General features: G+C 37.4%; 1 protein-coding gene across 8 annotated transcripts in view; it reads left to right on the top strand.

Annotated features, from left to right (window-relative positions):
• ARID1B (AT-rich interaction domain 1B) overlaps window positions 1–17,713 on the top strand; it is a 404,478-nt gene that overhangs the window by 144,353 nt on the left and 242,412 nt on the right. For all 8 annotated transcript variants that reach the window (XM_059940940.1, XM_059940937.1, XM_059940934.1 and 5 more), the window contains exon 4: window positions 7,126–7,236. In XM_059940940.1, the coding sequence (XP_059796923.1) occupies window positions 7,126–7,236 (111 nt within the window). The remainder of the gene's footprint in view (window positions 1–7,125; window positions 7,237–17,713) is intronic.

Here is a 17,713-nt window from a genome sequence, read left to right as displayed (position 1 = left end):
TTTTCATACCATTTATCCAGTGTTCAAATTTCCAGTAGTTTCATAAATGGATTACATGTTTCTGTTTAATTTACATTGTGGGGTAGTTTGAGTCAAGATCCAAATAAAATCCACTCTCATAATTGGTTGATAGCTTTTCATCTCTATGGTTTTCCTCTGTCTTCATCTCTCCCTCTCTTCCTCTCTCCTTTCCTTTTTGCTGTTACAACTTATTTGTTGAAGAAACTAGGTCATTTTTCTAGTAGAGGTTCCCACAGTTTGAGATTTGCTGATTGATTTGCTATGGTTTAATGTATTCCTCAGCCCTTTTAAATTTCCTATAAATTGGTAGTTAGATATACAGGCTTTATCAAACTCGTTATCAGGTTTTTTTTTTTCTGCAAGAATATCTCATTGCTGTTTTGATCATTAGGAGGTAAAGGATGTCTTGATTTTTCTTGTTTTTGATGGCACCACTGATGCTCACAGTAGTCTTTTCCCTCCCTCTCAATTTTTGTTTGTTTTTTTTACTACATTCTTTTATAGTCATCTTTTTGCCTTAAGACTGCCAGTAACAAACAGCAAAATGTGTTTTGTAGCATATTGCTACCAGGCAGTGTAGCTGTTAACATGATAAATATTCTTGGACATGAGCCCAAGTTTTGTTCAGTTTTATGTTTGTCCTCATACATTTATTTTGTATTGCTGTGTCTAATTCTAAGTGTAAGCTCTTGGAAGGCATTCAGTCAGTAATTCACCAGGCTTTTGAGTACCTGTCGGTGCTCAGCGCTGGGCACCCAAGAGGAAGTAAGAGTCCAGTTCAGGAGATACACAAACAAATAGTTTAAGAATTTATAATGCTGTATTTTAAGAATACATCTGAAGTTGATGTGAGGTAGTTGTTTGGGGGAATGGAGGAGCTAATTTCTAGCAGGATCTGGAAGACAGCAATGCTTCGCAGACACAGAAGGAAGGGCATCCACCTGGACTGAGGGAGCTGCACGTGCAGACAGGTAGGTGGCCCTGTGGAAGCCTGTGAGCAGTCAAGTGCGTGAAGCTGAGGACTTGCGGTGGGCCCGGGGGAAGGCCAAGATGAAGCTGGGGTGGCAGCTGGAGGTTGTTTGATGAGCTTTTCTGTGCCAGAGCAAGGACTGTGGACCTCATTGTGTAGGCACCGCGGACGAGGCCTTTCCAGGCAGTAGCGCACCATGGCCATTTGTATTTTAGCAAGTCTGCTCTGGTGGCGTGGCGGGCAAGAGGCTGTAGTGTAAAGGAGCTGACAGCTGGAGGGAAGATGAAGGGGATGGACTTGACAGTGATTTTAGGTTTGCTCATGTGTCAGATCTATATGGATGGTGAAAGAGGTAGGGGGTGTGGAATGGCTCTGAGAAGTCCATGTGGCTGGTGATGCCCTTGACCAGGTGGCCCTTGAAGGAAGGGGATCAGATTTGAGGGGGACAGTTAAGAGAGTCGTTTCTTGACATACAAGGGACTCCTTGAGTACAAGGGACTCCTTCATAATGCAGTGAAAATATATGGGACTTGAAGTAGAGAGATTCGGGAATCATCACCATCCAGGAGTCTGCGTGGAGTCCTTGGAGGGAAAGAGAGGAACCAGCAGAGGATCCTTAAGCGAACAGAATCTGAGGAGGCAAGATGGGTCTCTTTATCTTGTTTTCCATCAGCCTGTGGACCTTAAACGACTATTTGATGATGACGAGTAGTAGGTAGAGTGGCCTTGTATTCAGATTTGTGGGACTTTGAAGTTTTAATACCTTTTAATTCATAATATTGTAATTGAATGTTTTGGAAGTATCCCACATACAAAATACTTAAGATTCATAATTTTTGAAAAGGGAATTTAGGAGAATAGGTGGAAGCTAGCATAATACCTTAAAAAGTTAAAATTACATCAAATCCTTATGATAGTGCTTGAAGCTTCCAGTTGTCTGTAGAGTACAGTTAAGGTGGAAATGAAGATTTGTCCATCACGTTGAGATGCTAGCAGTGTGCTCAGACACTAGCTGTGCAAATATTTTAAGATTTTGTTTCCTCATGGTAAAGAACAAGATGCTAGCTAATAGGGACCATCTCCTGGGGTTATTGGAAAGGTAGAGTGTGCACAGCACCTGTCACGGAGCCCTGCCTGCAGTGTCGGCTGTCCTAGTGAGTACTGTTTCCATTAGGGCGTTCCTGAGGAGGCAGGCGGGTGATTGGTCCATTCTCGAAGTGGATACTTTATAGGTTTATATTGTTTTCTTTTTGGAAAGGGTATTTTAAATTTATGTATCTACAAACTAAAATAGGTCAGTAGCACGGGAAGTTTCTCGGGCAGAGTGATGAGCTCATGTGACCGGCAGCCCTGTGTGGCCAGCAGGCATTTTCTCTGTGGAGTTGATCGCACTCTCCTCTCCGCTACAGTGTCTTACGTGCCAGGACCCTATCTGTTTCCCGTTAGTATTTGGGGTTGATGATAGGAGTTTCCAAAGCAGGAAGAGAAAAGGAGCGAGAAATTATTCTGACCTAGATATTGTGAGATGTTATGAGGCTACTCAAATCCTCGTCACCCCACTTTAGATTATTGCAGTAGTAATAAGTACCATCATCCTTCTCTTTCTAGTACATCTGTACTTCATGTGATTATTGGAAAAACCTTTCTTAAATAACATGAGAATCATCACATTCTAGATCTGGAAGCCACAGTGGCTCCCTGTTGCCTTTGTTTCACATCTGAAGCTCTCTCTGCAGGACTCTAAAGACAGCCAGTGTTTGCTAGCTTCTTGGCTTATCCTGCCCAGCCTCTTAGTACCACAGCTGTTTGTCTGTCTAAATTGTTTTCTTCTGTTACTATCTACCAGTCCTCCCACCTCTCCCCTGGTCTGAGTTGGCTGCCTTTTGTGCTGTGGTTGGGCAAACCCTGACGCGAAGGTAAACATCTTGAGCCAGGTGATGGAGTGCGAGTGTTAATTGACACTTCTTTGGCTGAGAGCACTTTGCCAGCCTCCATCAAAATTGTAAATGTACCAACCCTTTGGCAGAAGTTCCCCTCGTGGAGAGTTACGCTACAGAAATATTTCAGCTGAAGATGTATGCACAAGGATGTTTATTATAGTGCTGTATGAAGTAGGGAAAGACTGGGAACAACCTAAATGTCCATCAATAGGGGACTCGTTAAATAAGTCCCAGAACTGACTAATACAATACTGCATAGCAAAAAAGAAGAGAATAAGGTAGATGTTTAGGTGCAGATATAGAAGGAGATATATAATGTATTGTTAAGGGACCACAAAATAGACTGTGTACAGCAAATACGCTCCAGTTGTTTTTAAAGGAAAAAGGATTTGAATTCACATTTATACTTGGTTGTGCACTGAATGATTGTGGAAAGATAAATAACCTATTAGCAGTAAGCTTTGTGGAGGGGATCCTGGCAAGTAGGAGACAGTCTTTCTTTTCATTGTTTATCTCTTTGTATCTTTTGAACTCATACCATGGGAATATTTTTCCTTTTCAAATTTTTTATAAGTGTCCTTGACGTTACTTACTTACTTACTTATTTATTTTGGCTGCGTTGGGTCTTTGTTGCTGCGCGTGGGCTTTCTCTAGTTGAGGCGAGCGGGGGCTACTCTTTGTTGCGGTGCGCGGGCTAGTTTTGATCTTATCCTTCCTCACAATAGCACAGTATAACTAGTGTTTCCTTCCTGGTCATCCTTCACACTGTAAGATGTTAAGCACCCAGTGAAGGGACTGGTCCATACAAGGTATTCAATAAATGTTTAGACATTTTTAAAAATAAATTTAGTTATTTATATTTATTTTTGACTGCGTTGGGTCTTCATTGCTCACGCGGGCTTTCTCTAGTTGCGGCGAGCGGGGACTACTCTTCGTTGCAGTGCGCAGGCTTCTCATTGCGGTGGTTTCTCTTGTTGCGAAGCATGGGCTCTAGGCACGCAGGCTTCAGTAGTTGTGGCACACGGGCTCAGTAGTTGTGGCTCGTGGGCTCAGTAGTTGTGGCTTGCAGGCTCTAGAGCGCAGGCTCAGTAGATGTGGCACGCGGGCTTAGTTGCTCCGCGGCATGTGCGATCTTCCCGGACCAGGGATCAAACCCGTGTGCCCTGCATTGGCAGGCGGATTCTTAACCACTGTGCCACCAGGGAAGTCCCTAGACATTTGTTAAAAGTAACATCTAAGTGAAAACTTCTGAAACAAATGTGTACATGCCCCTATCTCAAGCTCTTTTCACACTTTTTTTGTTTTGTGAGTCAGCCTCCGTTTTACCTTTGATCTATAACATAAAGATGGTTAAAACCAGAATCAGTCAGTGGTGAAAAGCTTGTGAGTGAGATGAAGAAAAATAATACTGATAAAGGACTCTGAAAGGATAAACCACACTTCCCTTGTGTGGCTCCTTTGCGTTGTAGCATTATCACAGTGTGATGCTCTCTTAAATAGTCACAGCTGTGTATTTGTCACAGTGACAATCTGTGCGTGTGAACTAGTGTGCAAGCTAGTGTGCAGTGGTTTAAACTTTTGAATATCAGAGACTGCAGTGATGTGTTAAACATGAAGGCTGTGCTTAGTTGTTGTTTATAAAATATGGTGCTGAACGAATTTCTTATTTTCTAATACAGACATTGCCCTCTTGTTGTCTGTTAAATTACTTATTCCTACTTACTTTTCCTGAGATGAAAATAAGTACCTACCAGAAAATAAACATAGCTCTGAAAGGGAAAAAGCTCAGGTTTGTTATGATATATAACTTTTATATCTTTATTAAAGCTGCCAAATGTAGACTTTATAGTCCCAGTGTAAGAACTTAAAACTTGGTACCTTTTCTGGATGTTCTCTCAGTTAAATTAATCCTTATGTTCAAACATAAATTGAAGCAGAACAAGTTCCATTTTCAGTGATTCTCACTAAATTTTGTTTTGGTTTTATTTCCAGCTGTATTTAATAACTGAAAGCCTCTTGTGGTTAAGAATAGTGTTTGAGATTTTGGTGGAATCTAATTATTTAAAAATTTTAAGCCTTAAAAAATGAAATGTAAAGTCATAGTAAAATTTCCTGATGGCTTTCATAGTCTGTTAGTTCAGTGTTGCTTATTTTAGAGGGGACAGTATCCACATTAAAATGTGTATTTACTGTAGTTGTAACGGTCTTTTTCAGCTCGTTTAAAAATCAGTTCATTTAGCTACAAAGAGAAAACCAAAGGAAATTTAACAGGCTTATAAGCATAGGGCATGTGAGCCTCTTCCTGTTTCTTAACAGTTTACTAAAACAAGTGTCTAAGCACTGCCCGTAAACCTCGTGTGCACATGTGTGTGTTTGAGGCACAGGTGGGGATCTGCTCGTTTGTTTGCCCACTGCGAGGCTGTTCTGCTCCTTCGTGGGGGGGTTTTTGTAACAGGGTGAAGGTCCCTGAATGGAGGCCTTGTTCCTGGCTTGATTTTGAAGTCCTCGCTGTTAATCTAAAGGAACCTGCAGGACATGCAGCTGGAAGTCCGTGTGACAAGTGAAAGTCTGGGATCCAGAGCAAGTAGTGTGTGTGTGTGTGTGTGTGTGTGTGTGTGTGTGTGTGTGTGTGTGAGAGGGAGAGAGGGAGAGAGGGAGAGAGGGAGATTTTGCCCGCCCCCCCCAGTCTAATTGTCACCCTCTGCCAGCAGCCAGACTGAGGAGCTACCCTTTTAAATATCCCTGGGCTGCCTGTGCTCGGAGACCTCACCTAAATGTTATCAGATTAAAAACCTGGACAGCTGGGTGTAATTCTCTTACTGAAGTATAGTGCTGACTGGGCATTCTGCACTGCTGTTAGAGGTTAGATATCTTGATTGGTTGTTTGGGGGCTTTATGTAAAAGGAAGAAGAGTTGCTTGGGAAATGCTGGACTGTTGGCATGCTGTTTGCTTCGGAGCCTGTTTAAAGGCAGGTCGCACCAACACTTGGCTAGTTAAGTCTAGTTTGTACAGCTTGTGTACTTTCAGTACCAGCTATTGGTCCAAAGTTTCTTGGCTTAAGAAGCGGTGTCATTTTAAGTGTATACTGTATGAGAAAGGGGTGGGGCAGCAGAAGCTTTTTATAGGGTTTCAACTCATTAAGTTTTAAAGTAATATTTTGAGAATTTAACAGGGGAAGTAGAACTTGTATATTATATTTCTTTAATTCTAACATATATTTAAACTGACAGGGAAGAAGGAGAGAATTTTATTTTTAAGTGATATTTTCCATTCTTTTTTTTTTCTTCCCGATCAGAAACTGGTTCTTCAACTTTCAGTGCCAATTAAGACATGCTATAATAAGCATTTTACACTCTGTCCTGCTGTTTGACTTCGGGTGTAAATGGGGGTAGAATGTTTAGTAACTGAGCATACATAGTTAAACAGCTAGAGATCGGACATACAGTAAGTTTGTTGTGGTATTTGGTTTATATTTCAGCATAATATTGAAACCATGCAGAATTCCTCCTGGACAAGTGTTCAACAGGAGGCCAGAAAGGCCATGTTACTGATAAGTTTCTCTACTTCAGTAGGTTTTTTTTAGTGTGTTTTGTTCCCCACTGCTGTTTTATTCTTTATTGTGGTTCTTTGGTAACTGTGCCACGTGAACATGAAATTCTATACGTGAGTGTTTATTGGTTTTGTAGAAACCCCAGGATACTGTCAGCTTAATAACTGTGTTGTTTTGTGGGTTGCTGAGAGGGCATATTAAAAGTCAGTTGATAATAAAGTTTTCATTAATTATTTTAACATTTTCAAGGTAATATTAAAGATGGTTCAACCAAAATCAGAATTAAACAATAACATGAGCTTTTGGTTTGCTCTGGTTTAAGAGAGTTTGGTTATAGCTGGCTTTCTTTCCCTTCTTTTACTTGACTGTCACCTTCCTGCAGAACTCAAATATGGTCTTTAGGTTGTATGGTTGCATAATAAATTTAATTGTTAATTATATGTATTTTTGCTCTTGATGATTCACTACCTTTTTGTATTTTATTTTTGCTTTTGAGAAAGTGTTACAGAAATGATAATTATAACATAGATGTCTGCTTAAATGTAAGATGAGTTGATACTTTGTGATAAGCCTTTGCTTCATCTTGATTACCAAAGAAGCTTATAACTCATTGAAATATTTCTTTATATTTGTGTTTGTTTAGGATATGTCTCAGGAAGGCTATGGAACTAGGTCTCAACCTCCTCTGGCTCCTGGAAAACCTAACCATGAAGACTTGAACTTAATACAACAAGAAAGACCATCAAGTTTACCAGTAAGACTGTTAATGTACTGATTTGGAAATTCAATGAGTTACAGATTTCTAAAAAGAGCGTTTGTTTTTGTTTATTCTACTTTATATTGAGACTTGGGGGAGAAGCTTATGGATTTCAGATATATTTGTGATTTATTAATTTTTATTTTACAGTTTCCTTCTCGAAGGAGCTGTGTAGTCCTGAATAAGTCTATTTCATTTGTAGGTGTCTCCGAGTCCAGTGTTGTAGGTATCTCTAAGTCCAATTGGAAGCGTTTATTTGGCTGATAGGTTTTGTGGCAGAAAGGTGTTTCTGTTGTACAGTTGTGCTTTGCATAGCCTGTTGCTTTCTGGTAGTGATTCAGAACAGAGGTATCTATATAGGAGTTTACATGTAAAGGAAATTCCCATTTGGCAAAGAATGAGATAAAGCATCCAGTGGTAGTTTGAATTTCTTCTGGGACTTCATGTAACGAGAAGTCACCCAAAAGAAAGTATTTTAGTTTAAAATCGGAAAATACAGCTTATAAGTATTTCCATTAGCAAATTATTGGGTATATATTGGCTAGAGTAGTAGCTAAATTATAGGTTACATGTTAATGCCCTTAAATAGTTCATCTGTGCTTAATCTTCTTTTTTTTATCCCCTCATGGGCAACCTCATTTAAATGAGATATTCCTTATAAATTCAAAGAATATATTTGTGCAAACAAATTTTTATATATATTTTCTTGTTAAAATATTTTGATTTGAAGACATTGTTATTGCTTAATCTCTATTAAGAAGTCGTATTTAAGACAGGAACTCAGACTAGCCATGATTTTAATTTGAATCTCAAACATGTTTACATTAAGTAAGATTTATTATGTTACTTCTAAACATCTGAGAACCGGCATTTGTAAAGAATGTTATACATGACATTTGGCACATACCATACCCATTTTTAAGTTATATGTAGCTGTAGAGTAGAAGGTAAGTGATGGCTACAGGATGTGTAATATCTCTGAATCTGATGCACATGTATTTGAAACCCTAATTTTTACAGCTTTTATTTCTATGGTCGGAAGTGGGTAAAATTTACTGTGGTCATTTTTTAGTCACATTGGAATATTTATTATCTAGTTATTTGGTTTTTGAAGGAATGAAAAAGGTAATGGACTCTGTGTTCTAAGCTGTAAGCATTTTTCTTCAGCAGATAATTCACAGCTTGGTGAGCATGGTGTGTGTGTGTGTGTGCGCGCGCGCACGCGCGCACCTGCATCTGCAAATGCACGTGAATGCTGTTGATAAATGGAACATTTGCTGAACATTTGGAAATTGACTTGTGGTTTTAGGAAATTTAAATTGACTCATGGGAAGGTGGGCAGTGGTTGACAGTGAATTCTACTTTTTTACCACAGGATTTTTAGTGTTTTAGATAAGCCCAACTTTTTAGGTTTGTCATTGGCTGGTGATGTGTACTGTTTCACAGGTTGGAGAATTTGTTATAGATTGATACCGATTTTCTACATAGCTATAAGAATAGTTTGCAGCGTACTGCTTTCTTCATATCCATTTGAACTTCTGTGTCACCTACTAGGCTGTGCTTCTTTTCATTGCTCTGCTTTGGAATCAATGGTTGACGTTCAGCTAACTGTACAGCATAATTGTGGGGGAATGAAGTGTGGTAGTCCCAGAAAACTGAAGAGTTCTGCTTTGGGATGGTGCAAAGTTGATTACTGGAAAAGGAGCTCGGAGTATTTTAGGAAGTGAACCAATATATTCTTCAACAGTTTAAGTCTTTTGGATTGTTCTATTTGTATACATATAATGGCTAACTTTCTTCTTTAATGTTTATCTTACTTCCTTCCCTAGGGGATTTAAGGTTGCTCATAATACAAATTTTCTTACGAAGCTATTAAAAAAAGAAACGCCCTAATTGGTGGTTTCTTTTTGTTTTTGTAACTCACAGATAAATAGCATGCTGATTTTAATTTGAATTTCAAACATGTTTACATTAAGTAAGATTTATTATGTTACTTCTAAACATTTGAGAACCGGCATTTGTAAAGAATGTTATACATGACATTTGGCGCATACCATACCCATATACTCAATAACATTTCAATAATCTTTTTTTAGAGAGGAAGGTTTCCAGGTTTTATATTGAGTACGTAGAAGCATCAGTTACTGAATAAAGGACAAATTGTAGATTGGTTGGTTGTACCTACCTAAACCTCCTGCCCCCAATCTGTTAAGATGAAAATTGGCTTTGTTTAAATAAATTTTAGTGCTCCACTTTTCTTTCAACAGGTTTTGTTTGTGTAGAAAGTTTTTCTGTATAGAGTTTACAAATATATTTTTATTTATATAGACACTGCATCAATATGTTATATAAAACAAAGGTAATTACAGTTTTGGGGAGAGATTTGTTGGTATTCTGTATGGCTCTAATATGTATTTTTACTCTAACTTGGATAAATTGATTCTATAAGTACCATGAAACTGTATTTGTTATCACATCTGAATTTATTAGGTCTTTCGTAGATTTCTGCTGTGTTTTTTCCTTTTCAAGTGTTAGTGATACAAATTTTGTCCTTTTTACTTAAGGTTAAAGGCAATCCATCATATTTGTAATCTCTTGTTTTGTAATTTTGAACCAAGGAAATTGTGGGTCTTATCTGTACGTTTAAAAATATATGGTAAAAATGATTCTAATGTATAATCAAGTCTTTATCCATTATGTATGTGACTGTAAGAAGGAAACTTCCTAAGTGGTTGTTTCTTAATTTTTTGCTTAAGTTGAGTTAGATTGATAGAGTTTGTAATGTTTTTCTGCATGTGGGGGATTTTCTGTAGTGTATTTTTGTTATACAGTTGACTTTCCATTACAAGAAATCAAGGCATTTTCTTATGCTAGATCTAGAATTTGATTCTCTCAGCAAGTTGTCCTCTCACCATTGTTTAAATTGATATTTGTCTATATTTGCATTTCATTAAGTTCTTGGTGATCTTCAGTAGCTAATGCAGTTGTGTTTTCCATCTGACCGAGCTCTTCAGGTCATCCACATAAAGCCAATGACTGATAACCTAATATTTGTCGTCTTGTTGTCTTGGTGCCATGACCAGTAATATTTACTTTTCATTTAATGCACTCAGACCTAAGCTCAGAACAAATCTTCCTTAATAATGTCTACTGCTTTCTATACCTCTTAATCATATAGCCTTCTCCCTGTTGAGGTTCATTAGCTTACATATCCTTGGTGTTACCATTACTAACAAATCTTAGCATATAGCATGTGATATAAAAATTAGCTTGAAGAACTGACTCTGTCTCCTTGGAATATTATCACTTAAAATTTGAGCACATTCTATAGTTTTTTTCTATCTCTAATATTGATATGAAGTGAAGCCATCATTAAGTAAAATATACAGTGGAAGGTCTAAACAAATGCTATAGCTTATCAACTCCTTTATTTTATAAACATTGAGTATATCTCAGTTTACACTCTAACCCCCCAAATATGATTTAATACATTTTTTGTTGAGTCTTTTTTAACTTTTTCATCTCTTATGGCATTTACTAGTCATCCTTTTATTGCAGTTACTTTTATAGTTGTCTTGCCTCTCCCTCTCACCCTCAACAGACTAGGATCTTTTCACAGTATTTATTATGTTTTATTCAGTAAGTATTTTCCTAATAGAATTTATGTAAGAATTTTTAAGTACATTCTTCCCCTAGTTGCAGAATTTTCTTTTAATTGCTTACAGGATCTTTTCCAAGGTATTGAATGGACATCAGGAGAGCCTATGTTCTCCATATGCTACTGATACTAAAGGATTATATGAATGTGGTATCTGTATTGGCAGGGTGGTTTTATTCTTAAAACTATTTTCTTTTATTATAAAATGACATTTGAGTTTTACTTTGGTAACCTTAAGCTTCAAGAGAAGAAAAAGTGGGCACTTTTGTACAATCAATCTAAAAGTAGTGTGAAACATTCTTTTCTTAGTAATGTATATTTTTTAAGAAAAATATTTATTTATTTAGGCTGCGCTGGGTCTTAGTTGTGGCACGCAGGATCTTCACTGTGGCATGCGGGATCTTTTAGTTGCGGCATGCGTGCTCACAGTTGTGGCACGCGTGCGGGATCTAGTTTCGCAACCAGGGGTCGAACCTGGGCCCCCTGTATTGGGAGCACAGAGTCTTATGCGCTGGACCACCATAATGTATATTTTTAATTGTAAAAGTAAATACATTGACAAACAGTAATCATGATTTCAGTGAATACAGTAAATACATGTTTATACATATTATAAACATGTATAAAAAAGTAAACAAAAAAAGGTTTTGAATTTTTATTTTCCTTGTTCTAAGCAAATAGTGCTTTCTCCTCCAGGGATCTGAAGAGTTGCTGATACTCCTCAGTTTAGAAATAACTTATTTGTTTTTTTCTTCAGAGAGACCTGCCACGGGTTTGTATTTCAGATAGCAGGTCCATTATTCTGTTTACCTAAGATACAGAGTATGATCAGTCATATTCTAAAGGCCTTTGCGAAGGCCCATCAGGTCATTAAAAACCTCTTTCTGACCCTTTCTTTCTTAAATAGGAAACATTTAAAGAGGTTGACATGAAAAGGGTTTGATCTGTCCAAGTTTAGTAAAAACCCTAAATGTCCTGTGGAATAGTGTTTATGGCACTTTTGTTGAGTTTGCAATTAGAAGGAAGTATTGAGGTTTAGATAAAACGTATTCTTTTTCCCCTTTGTGAAAGGAAGGAGGTAGTATATGCTGGTTGTTCTTTGAAATAGAGGGTGTTAAACAGGATATTGGAAGCCTGAAAGAGAATGGTTGAGAAACTGTTATTACCAAGAATATTCTTTGGGGGTTAGGTATTAGCAACAGAGCATGCAATGATTTCCCTTTACTGAAAAAGAATACTTCTGTGTGTGTGTTTGTTTTATTAATCTTTAATGACACATGTTGGGTTAGGGGTAAATGGTCATGTACTTTGGAAGCATGTATGAAAAATGATATGTTAATAGGGACATTTTAAGTGTGTGGAATTGATAATATAGTTCCTCTGAACAGTTAGAAACTATTGGAAAAGCTAGGTGGAGCAGTTTTTAACTGGGTTTTGCATTTACCAAGTTCTCAAGCCATCTAAGAATACAAATTGTTAAGATGATCTTAACCTGTTAGTTGTCAGGTTTTTGCAAAAGTTAAAATCTACCAGGTAAGAATTAGATGTTTGGCTGCTGAATGAACTTTTTTTTATTTGTATCTTGAGCTTGAATTAAGTGGTTGTCATTAAAAGGTTAAGAGTGTAACTGTCTTCTGTTGATTGATCGTTCTCAAATCATCCTGAACATTTAAAAAATTCTAAGTTAATAAAAGAGAAATTTAATCTGTTGTCCCCTTCTCTCAGTGTTCAAGCGGTGATAATCCCCGTGTGCAGCTGAAGACATCAGCTGTCTGTTATCAGTGTTTCCTAAATGTTATTAGGGTATGTTGAGTCTTGAAGTCATGGAAGTCTTAAAAAGTGGGCACCTGGTGAATGGAGCAGGAGGTTCTCTGAAGGATGTGCCTTGTCAGCGAGAGCGTCTGCAGACACAGTTAACCATTTGCATAATTTTGAAACTGAAGGTACAGACACACTTTGATATCTTGGAGAAGTGTTAAATGGAGCGTACAACATTCCGTTTCTTACCTAGGATTTACCGTAATTTGCAAATGTAATTTTAGTCTCTGGTCTATTCTATATGGAGACGACAGTTCTTTTTGGATTCAGTTTGAGAGAAATATGAAAAGACCTTACTTGAAAGTCCTAATTTAGGAAAAGTGATAGTGACTCTGACAGATGTTTATTTTCCAACATGGATTATTTCTTTAAGATGTGATAGTCTGTAATTTTATCCCCCAGAGTATTTTTGTGATATTTTGAAAATAGAGGAAATACTTGAACCTTGAGCAAGGTAAGAAGTCGTAGGAAGTGGGAAGGTATGTTTCTCTCTCTTTCAAAACAATCTTCCACTTAAATATTTGTTCTGTAAATGAATGTTCAATAAAACCTTACCAGTTTGGATTTCCTCCAGGTTACAGCAGGCTAAATATATGGAAAGCTTGAATAAATTAATATTTAAAAAGAACTATCGTTTGTTTTTAAATAACTCGAATGTTTGTGTGCAAAGTGTTTCTAAATTGAGATCTTTCAGTCCTTTTGAAATAAATGGATAATTCTAAATTCATTATAGCTGAGATATTTGCTTAGTGGTGATGCATTATTTTCAAAAATTCATTTAATTTTTAAAAACACATTTTAACTAAGCATACCTCCTGCAGACCTTTTTACATAATATTCTGAAGCTTTCCATTTAAAATATGGGGGAAATGAATTTTAACCCATTTTATGGGACTGTCAATTCCAAAAAAAAATAATGAAGGAGTACTATAAAAAATAGACACTAGATAAAATTGGAGATGAAGAGAGGCTGAAACATAACTGATTTTCAGGATATTGGTTTTGATAATAGAAGGATAACTATGATCTATAGTTGATCAATGAGGCTCATTAAGTAAGCGATGACAAATGCAGATATTCCTGGCTAATAGGAAAGTCAGCATACAAATTTTGCTGTAACAAACGGGAGACTGGAAGGTTTTGACCAGCCTTTTGGCTCTTCAGATGACCTGTGTGAGGCCACGGAGCCTCCTCTGTGGCCTCCCAGGCTGGGGTGCACGTAACTCTCAGGTCTGAATGCAAATAGCCGCAGAACCATGCCTGGACACAAGCCTCTTTTACCAGAGGGGCCGTCTCTGAGCACAACGGGGTGCGCAGCAGTGCTGGGCTTTAGTACAAACCACAAAGAGCAGTGTGTGTGAGGGATTCTCACACGTGGGCATGGGGGCTCCAGTAGGACAGTTATCAGCGGCATAGCTCCTTCGAGTTTTAGTTTTAATTTTTTATGCTAGAACGAAAAAACGAGTGATGTTCAAGAGGTGCCTTTTCATATTCTAACCTGCCGTTTCTATTTCCACAAATGGCAGTTCTTGGCATGTTGAGCCAGAAAGCCTTCTCCTTTTCTTCCTAGTGCTTGTCCTATTCACTGGTATCTAGAAGGGGTAGCGAGCTTCCTCCCGATTATACAGGCATGGCCATTGTAAGACGTTGAGTTGAATGCATTTTACTTTACATTAGCCAAGTTAGCTGGGAAGTAAATTTTAGTTTGCAGATTTCCACTTTGTATGTAACTGAAGGCACACATCTGTAGTATGTTGCAAGAGATATATAACCAACAGGAGCTCATAGTAGCATTTGTGGAGTGGTTAATCGCTTTTATTTTTCTTTTGAACTGGAAGGAACTATTCTGAATATTAACTGTCAGTTTAGGAGAGGAAATAAATACGTGTAGAGAAGGTTCTTAACCTGAGAGCAAAAATTTCTATTTTTCCTTCACAATGTAAAATTTTAGAGGTGTCTCTCTCTTTCTCATCTTTTTTCTTTGCCTTTGCTAAATTGTAAAATAACTGAATGGTCTTGTTTTCCTTTGTTTGGGTCAAGAAATTTTAGCTGAAAATTGTTACTGTGTGAAAGAAGATTATTGACTCAACAAGCCTTCAATTTTCCGTGAATAACACTCCCACCCCCTAGCTTCAGGAACATGCCGTGCATGCATTCTATTTTAAAATACAGACTGTAATTTAAAACAGGCAGTTTGATGCCCCACTGAACTTTGTTTAAGCCTGGAATAAAAGAGGGGAAAAAAGCTTTAAGCCACAAAAAAGTGACTAAGCTTTCTCAACCACTTTTCTTCATAATGCATTCTATTAAAAAAAAAAAGTTTCCAGGTACTATTGTTGTCTCTTCCCATACGACCTGCATTTTATCCAATGTTAGATTGTGGTGTGTGCGTTTTTTCCCTTTATTTCATTACCGGGCTGTCATTGACTTTTTAAAGCGTTCAGAGTGGTGTTCGTTTGCAGTGGGACCTGCGTGCTGTGTGCCTCTGTGCATGTTGTCCACATTCAGCGTGTGTGAGAACATTAATTCTAAAATTAAACCCATAGTTTTTAGTATTCACTTATTGATAGCTAATTTTCTAGAGTTCTCTTGTTTTAAATAGTACCTGATTATTAGACTGGACTTATATAAATAGTTAACTATAACATTTTTTACTATCAGATCATTATAAAAATGATTCATTAGAAGCATTTTATATCACTTGCCTTTTTCTCCCCCTTCTCACAGAAATGAAAGTGAACAGCTTATAATGACTTGTATGGAAGGAATGATGACTTTGTTTTGATAAAATGATATATATTGACCTGGAGACCTGTTGTAATGATGATGGTGTATGGCAGGCAGGACTAAGTCTCAGCCAAGGTTCTGGTCTTGAGCAATTCATGTCACTTCTCAGGACGTGTGTGTCCTTGTCTGAAAAATGAATGTTAGAGCATGTTCCGACTCCTAGATGTTACGTTAAAGGCTTTCTTTGTTAGTATATAAGAAAAGCACTGATAAAATGAACTCTTTGCTTTCAGGAAGAAGTTGAATGAGAGAAGTGCAGCCATCTTGAAATCTTCAGTAACGGCTTGTGTATGCCCGAAACCAAAAACAAGACTAAAAGACAACCCTCAGAATGGGAGAAAATATTTACAAATGAAGCAACTGACAAAGGATTAATCTCCAAAATGTATAAGCAGCTCATGCAGCTCAATATCAAAAAATCAAACAACCCAATCCAAAAATGGGCAGAAGACCTAAATAGACATTTCTCCAAAGAAGATATACAGATTGCCAACAAACACATGAAAGGATGCTCAACATCACTAATCATTAGAGAAATGCAAATCAAAACTGCAATGAGGTATCACCTCACACCCAGTCAGAATGGCCATCATCATAAAATCTACAAACAATAAATGCTGGAGAGGGTGTGGAGAAAAAGGGAACCCTCCTTGCACTGTTGGTGAGAATGTAAATTGTTACAGCCACTATGGAGAACAGTATGGAGGTTCCTTAAAAACTAAGAATAGAACTGCCGTACGACCCAGCAATCCCACTACTGGGCATATACACTGAGAAAACCATAATTCAAAAAGTGTCATGTATCACAATATTCATTGCAGCTCTATTTACAGTAGCCAGGACATGGAAGCAACCTAAGTGCCCATCGACAGATGAATTGATGAAGAAGATGTGACACATATATATAATGTAATAATACCTAGCCATAAAAAGGAACAAAATTGAGTTACTTATAGTGAGGTGGATGGGACCTAGAGTCTGTCATACAGAGTGAAGTAAGTCAGAAAGAGAAAAACAGATACCGTATGCTAACACATATATATGAACTTAGTTTTACTTGTTATTTTACTTCTCTCACTATCAAAGCACAAAATGGTGTTCATTGAGGTGGTGGCATAGACTATACCTGATCCACAGGTAAATGTCTTCTCTCAAAGTAGGCCAGAATGAGTGAACCTGGAGGCCACTGAGTGACAGGACAGTACAGCAGTATCCTGCCCCCATCTGAAACCTGCCCTGATACCGATACTCTTTCTTCTTTTCCAGAGTTTTCTAATGTAAGTAGGGATCTTCATTAGTCTTTATTTTTCCCATGGGTTTGGGTGGTTGAGTGCAGTGAGTCACTTAGTACCTTCTGACACTAAAAATATGTGGTTGGTCTTTTGTAAGTATCTGTATCTGGAGAAAATTTGGCTTCAAAATAATAATATATTTATTATATATATAATAATTTATTTGGTACCATTATAAAATGTCTTGTTTTATATAAATAAAATTTTCAGTTAATTGATACTAGAAACTGCTAGTAAAAGAGGAATATATATGCCCAGAGTACGATTTTTAGTGAATATCCTAGGTAAAGTACATGAACTTTAAAGACAGGACTTCCTGACATCTGTTTTGCCTGCTCAAAGCCACATCCCACCCCATTCTTCTATTTTTGAACGTCTGGGACTTTTAGGTTACCAAGACAAGTGAATTGTACCATGCCTTTTAGTTCTGAAAAGCTTTCATTTTTCAAAATGCCTTTATTACTGCTGGAGACAGGGAGACAAGTTTAGAGCTATTGTATTATCTCAATAATGAGGTTGAGTCAGATTATTAAAAAGTGATAGCAGTGAGAACACAGAAGGAGGAAGTTGTGGAAATAAAGGGAGGGATGAATGGTAGACGCTTTTAAGTTTTTAAACTAAATGACCAGGAGGTATGGTGGTGTTGGTGACAAACACAGGGATGTGGTGGTGGGGAGTTGGTTTGGGGAGAAAAGAATACCCAGAGATTTTATGAGATTAAAAGGCAAGTCCTGAATAACTGTGCTGGAATTCTAAAACTCCTAAAAGGAAGCAATTCATCTTTGCTACCAAAGCCTCATTTTTTGTATAGTTCTTTACATGAGTTAAAATATTGTCGTAAATAGGAATTGATGTTAAAAGAATGATTGCATTGGCTATAACTTTACATTTCATTTAAATTCTTGGAGATGATTTGAAG

The sequence above is a fragment of the Balaenoptera ricei genome, chromosome 12 (assembly GCF_028023285.1).
Source record: "Balaenoptera ricei isolate mBalRic1 chromosome 12, mBalRic1.hap2, whole genome shotgun sequence".
NCBI lineage: Eukaryota > Metazoa > Chordata > Mammalia > Artiodactyla > Balaenopteridae > Balaenoptera > Balaenoptera ricei.
Note: the sequence above shows the minus strand (reverse complement) of the source record. Positions and strands in the feature narration are given on the sequence as shown.